Source organism: Colobus angolensis, unplaced genomic scaffold (assembly GCF_000951035.1).
Source record: "Colobus angolensis palliatus isolate OR3802 unplaced genomic scaffold, Cang.pa_1.0 Scaffold24, whole genome shotgun sequence".
NCBI lineage: Eukaryota > Metazoa > Chordata > Mammalia > Primates > Cercopithecidae > Colobus > Colobus angolensis.
The window spans coordinates 11,308,617-11,314,878 of record NW_012115599.1 but is presented as its reverse complement, the minus strand read 5'-3'; the positions used below and the strand labels follow the sequence as shown (position 1 = coordinate 11,314,878).

The following is a 6,262-nucleotide window of genomic DNA, read 5'->3' as shown; positions in this document are numbered from 1 at the left end:
AAAAAAAAAAAAAAGAAATAAACATAACTGTCCCTATTAACAGATGACATGATTGTCAACGTACTTAATTCCAGGGAATCTACAAAAACTTCTTAGAACTAATAAAGGAGTTTCAGGATACAAGAAAAACACACAAATATCAATTGTATTTTTATATGCAAACAATGAATAATTGGAGACTGAACCATCATTTAAACCCCCAAAATGAAATACTTTGGCACAAATCTAACGAAACATGTAGGATCTGTATGCTGAAAGCTACAAAAGGCTGATGAAAGAAATCAAGGGTCCTAAATAAATGGAGAGACACCATAATCGTGGATTGGAAGACAACATAATAAAGATGCCAGTTCTCCCTGAAATAATCTGTAGACTTAATGGAATACCTATCAAAATCTAAACAGAAACCTTTTTTGGTAAATTTAGATAAGCTGATTATAAAATGAATATGGAAGAATAGCTAAAACAATTTTGGAAAAAAAATAGCTGGAGGAAGCATATCACCCAACCTTCAAACTCACTGTCAAGACATGGTATTGGTAAACGGATAGACACATAGATCAGTGGAACAGAATGAAGAGAATTTAGAAGGAGACTCGCACAAAAGATGCCTATTTGATCTCTAACAAAGGTGCAAAAACAATTCACTGGAAGATATTCTTTAAAAATGGTGTTGAGGCCGGGCATGGTGGCTCATGCCTATAATCCCAGCATTTTAGTAGGCCAAGGCAGGAGGATGCTTGAGGCCAGGAGTTCAAGACTGCAGTGAGCTATGTTCACACCACTGCACTCCTGCCTGGGTGACAGAGCAAGATCCTATCTCTAAAAACAAAACAAAAGCTCAAAAATTAACAACAAGAAAAAAATAAAACCTCAATGGAAAAATAGGCCAAGTACTTGAACAGACCCTTCAAAGAAGATATGAGGATAGCAAGTTAGGCACATGAAAAGATGTTCAACCTCATTAAGCATTAGGGAAATGCAAATTAAAACAATGATGTGATACCACTACATACTTCTTAGAATGGCTAAAATAAAAGATACTAAAAATGAGACTATCAAAATCAAAACCTTTTGCTCTGGAAGACTGTTAAGAGTATGAAAAGGCAGGCTCCAGACTGGGAGAAAATATTTGCAAAACCTGAAAGACAAAAAATAACTAGTATCCAGAATCTACAAAAAATGCTCAGATCTCAATAGTAAAAACAGAATTTAACTAGAACATGGGCAAAAGACGTGAAGAGCCATTTTATGAAAATAACAGATGGAAATTAGCATATGAAAAGATGTTAAATATCACTAGCCATTAAGAGAATGCAAACTAAAACCACAATGAGATATCACTACATGACTATCAGAATAGCTAAAATAAAAAATAGTGACAACATCAAATGTTGGTGAGGATACAGAGCAACTGGATCACTCATAGATTGCTAGTGGGAATGTAGTATGTTAAGCCACTCTGGAAAACAGGTTGGTGAAAAAAGGCAACAGGCAACTCCTATATACTCCAGCAACTACACTCCTAAGCATTTATCCCAGATAAATGAAGACTTAACATTTATTTTAAAAACCTGCACATGAGGCCAGGCACTGTGGCTCACGCCTGAAATCCCAGCACTTTGGGAGGCCAAGGCAGGTGGTCACTTAAGGTCAGGAGTTTATGACCAGCCTGGCCAACATGGTGAAACCCTGTCTCTACTAAAATACAAAAATTAACTGGGCATGGTGGTGTGCACCTGTAATCCCAGCTACTCAGGAGGCTGAGGCAGGAGAATTGCTTGAACCCAGGAGGCAGAGTTTGTAGTGAGCCGAGATTGTGCCACTGCACTCCAGCCTGGGTGACAGAGCGAGACTGCCTCTCAAAAACAACAACAGCAACAACAACCACCACCACCAAACAAAAACACCTGCACATGAATGTTCATATCATCTATATGTGTAATACTAAAACCTGGAAGCAATCCAGATATCCTTCAGTGGGTAAATGTTTAACTATACCATGGACTATTACTCAAAAATAAAAAGTTATGGCCAGGTGCAGTGGCTCATGCCTGTAATCCCAGCACTTTGGAAGACCAAGGTGGGTGGATTACAAAAATTGGCCGGGCATGGTGGTGGGCGCCTGTAGTCCCAGCTACTTGGGAGGCTGAGGTAGAAGACTGGTGTGAACCTGGGAGGTGGAGCTTACAGTGAGCCAAGATAGCACCACTGCACTACAGCCTGCGTGACAGAGTGAGATTCCATCTCAAAAATAAATAAATAAATAATTAATTTTAAAAAGTTATAAACAATTGATATATACAATAATCTGGATGAATCTCCACAGAATTATGAGTGAAAAAAACCCAATACCAAAGGGTTATATGCTGTATGATTCCCTTTAGATAACTTTCTTGAAATGTTAAAATTGTAGAAGTGAAGAACATATTAATGATTGCTGGACAGGAGGCAGGTAGTGGTGGCTATAAAAAAAACAACTTGGCCGGGCGCGATGGCTCATGTCTGTAATTCCAGCACTTTGGGAGGCTGAGGCAGGCAGATCACAAGGTCAGGAGATCGAGACTATTGTGGCCAACACGGTGAGACCCCATCTCTACTAAAAAAATTAAAAAAAAAAAAAAATTAGCTGGGCGTAGTGACGGGCGCCTGTAGTCCCAGCTACTTGGGAGGCTGAGGCCGGAGAATGGTGTAAACCAGGGAGGTGGAGCTTGCAGTGAGCCAAGATCGCACCACTGCACTCTAGCCTGGGCGACAGAGGGAGACTGTCTCAAAAAACCAAAACAAAATAAAAACAAAAACAAAAGACAACTTGAGGGATCTTTGTGGTGGTGAAAGTGTTCTCTATCTTGAACTGAAACAATGCTGATATCCTGGTTGTGAGACTGAACCATAGTTTTGCAAGATATTACCATTTGGGGAAACTGAGTAAAGGGTACATGGGTTCTACCTGTTGTTGCTTACAAACGCATGTGAATCTATAATTATCTCAAAATAGAAAGTTTAATTTTAAAAATATTGACAATATCAAATGCTCATGACGATGTGGAGGAAATGAAATTCTTATGCTTTGCTGGTAGGGATGTAAAATGGTAGTGAAAACCACTCTGGAAAACAGTTCGGTGGTTTCTTATAAAGTTAAACATACACGTACCATGTGACCAGCAATCCAGCTCCAGCTTAGTAAAATAAAAACTATGTTCACACAAAACCTGTGCATGAATGTTCATAGCAACTTCATTTGTGAGAGACCAAAACTGGAAACACAATCTCTATCCACAAGTGAATGGATTAACAAAAAGCTCTGATATATCCGTATAGTAGAATATTACTAAGCAATAAAAATGAACTATTGATACACACAATTTGCGTGAATCTCAAAGGCATAATGCATAATGAAAGAAGCCAACCTTTGAAATTTACATACTGTATGATTCCATTTATATGATGTGCTCAAAAAGACAGAATTATGGTGCTAGAGAACAGATCAATGGTTGCTAAGGGTTATAGATCGGCAGGGAGATGTGACTTTAAAAGCATGGCATGAGAGTTCTGGAGGTGATGGAACTGCTCTGCATCGATTGTGGTGGTGATTACACAAATCTATATCTGTGTGTTTTTTTGTTTGTTTGTTTTTGTTTTTGAGACGGAGTCTCGCTCTGTCACCCAGGCTGGAGTGCAGTGGTACAATCTTGGCTCACTGCAACCTCCACCTCCTGGATTCAAGCAATTATCCTGCCTCAGCCTCCCAAGTAGCTGGGATTACAGGTGCACACCACCATGCCCAGCTAATTTTTGTATTTTTAGTAGAGATGGGGTTTTGCTATGTTGCCCAGGCTGGTCTCAAACTCCTGATCTCAATCAATCTGCCTGCCCAGGCCTCCCAAAGTGCTGGGATTACAGGCATAAGCCATCAGTCCCAGCCATGTGTGTTAAAATCAATCTGAGTATACACCAAAAGGGAAAAAAAGCCAATTTTATTATTTGATAATTTAGAAACAAATAAGTAAATAAAGATTTAAAAAGTCATCTGTTTTCCCAGTGCTGTACTAGAGTTGGATTTCAGCCACAACTTGTTTATGTTCTTGACCTCTTTTGTGCTATCCACAGCCTGCCTGATCACAAGCTTCAACCCTGCCTGCTGGGCCTCAGAAAAATAGAGAAATGGAGGTGTTTAAAGACTATCTAGGGAACTATAAACTACTGTGAGTAAAGGATTTATAAAACCCATTCTATTTTTTGAGGATGAATTTGATCTTGGGTTAACTTTCTAGCTCTGTTTCCCTGGAAACTTTATAATGGTAGAATGGCAACTGTGTTACCAGGCAGAATTGCTTATGGTAAAAACGAGCCCAAATAGTATACTCCATCTGGACCAAGAGGACTGTGAATGAAAGATATATCCAGTTGGAAGCCCTACCTTTGGGATTCTCTGAGCATAGTGACTCTTAAACTGGACTTGTCCCTTGTGGGACTCTGGAAGCAATATTTATGGAACTGTTACAAGAGTTGTTGATTCCTATTCGGGAAATGAGTTTGTAAAGCCCAGATAAGCTCCCACACCTATCTGTGTGATCTTGTTGTCTTACATCTGAACTGTTACTTGGAAGACCAAAGAGTGGGCACTGGATTGCTTGTCACTTGCTGGAGAGATGCTGGCATGCTGTGTTTCCTATCCTTTACCTTTTTCTTCTTTTTTGAGACAGGGTCTTGCTTTGTTGCCCAGGCTGGAGTGCAGTGGTGTGATCACTGCTCACTACAGCCTCAACCTCCTGGGCTCTGGTGATCCTCCCACCTCAGCCTCCAAAATAACTAAGACTGCAAGCACAAGTCAGCAGGCCCCACTAATTTTTGTATTTTTTTGTAGAGACAGAGTTTCACCATGTTAGCCAGGCTGGTCTGGAACTCCTGAGCTCAAGCAATCTGCCTGCCTTGGCCTCCCAAAGTGCTGGGATTACAGGCATGAGCCACTGTGCCCAGCCTATCCTTCCCCTTTCTAGGTAAAACCAATGCCAAGTGAGATGTATTATAGTCATGAGTATGAAATAACTAGTTAAGGAAAAAAATAACAAAGAGTGGATGTTACAAGTATTCTGGAAAGCATTCAGGGGTCTAAACTAAACCAAGTCTTTTGGAACCACCCTGGAGACATTAGAAATCTGGCAGATAAGGGAACAAATGGTAATGCTGTGAATAAAATTCAATTTTTTTTTCTATTCATCTAGCACAAGTAATTGTTTACCCTGGGCATGTGGACAAGGTCTGATACATTGTCTTTGGATGAACAGGCTTCATATCTTCCTTACCTTGGGGAACTTGCACAAGGCCAACACTTATACCAGCAAGTAAGTCTCCAAGAAGCCAATCTTTTAATCGATACATACACATCCATTCTAGGAAGGGAAAGATTGTAAGTATGCATCGTAGGAACCTGTGCCATGAGCAGCTGTGTGAAAGAAGAGCAGAGACTTGGTTAGTTTCTCCAAAGAAAATGCCCGCATAGCCAATAAAAGGCATTTGGCCCACGTAGCCAAGAAAAAGCAGAGTCTTGTCAGCACTACTGACAGTTTGACATATTGGACCAGATAATTCTTTGTTGTTGGGCTGTCCTGTGCATTGCAGGATGTTTAGCAGCATCCCTCATCTCTACACATTTGATATCAGTAGAACTCCCTCCTTCAGCTGTGACAGCTAACAACAACAACGTCTCCAGACATCACCACATGTTCCCTGGGGGACTAAATCATCTTAGCTTCAGAACCAAGTGCTATGTATATGTCAAGAACTAAGCCATACACGTCCAGCATGTAATCAGTTCTGTGTTTTCATAGGATGTTTGGGAAGAATTAAACCTACCAATTTTCCAGGAGAAAAATGGACTGCTGTTGTTTTCTCTTGACAAGGACAGTGTTTTGAGGTGTGACATTGATAGGTGGAAGGGCAGTTAACACATTCATGTCATTCCCAATTAGGAGAGTCCCCAAGTGCGAGGCAGATACACAAAGTGTGTTCTTTCTAATTATGACCCTCTGTGGAGGAGAGGAGAGCATGGCACTAAAATTTTTACCAAACATTTACTCCCTGTCTGGCCTTGACTTGTGATATGTAGAAATTAGTAGAAAATACAGAATATGAAGTCCTGTGCTTAAGGACTTAGTTATGTAAAGAAACAACTTTATAAAATAAGACTTTATTATCCTTTAGCCCAGTAGATCTCAACTAGATGCAGTTTTGTTCCCCTGTGTACATGTGGCAATCTCCA

The 6,262-nt window shown here is 40.2% G+C and overlaps 1 protein-coding gene across 3 annotated transcripts in view; it reads right to left on the bottom strand.

Annotated features, from left to right (window-relative positions):
• SLC26A8 (solute carrier family 26 (anion exchanger), member 8) overlaps positions 1-6,262 on the bottom strand; it is an 87,666-nt gene that overhangs the window by 68,629 nt on the left and 12,775 nt on the right. For all 3 annotated transcript variants that reach the window (XM_011945363.1, XM_011945364.1, XM_011945365.1), the window contains exon 3: positions 5,307-5,446. In XM_011945363.1, the coding sequence (XP_011800753.1) occupies positions 5,307-5,446 (140 nt within the window). The remainder of the gene's footprint in view (positions 1-5,306; positions 5,447-6,262) is intronic.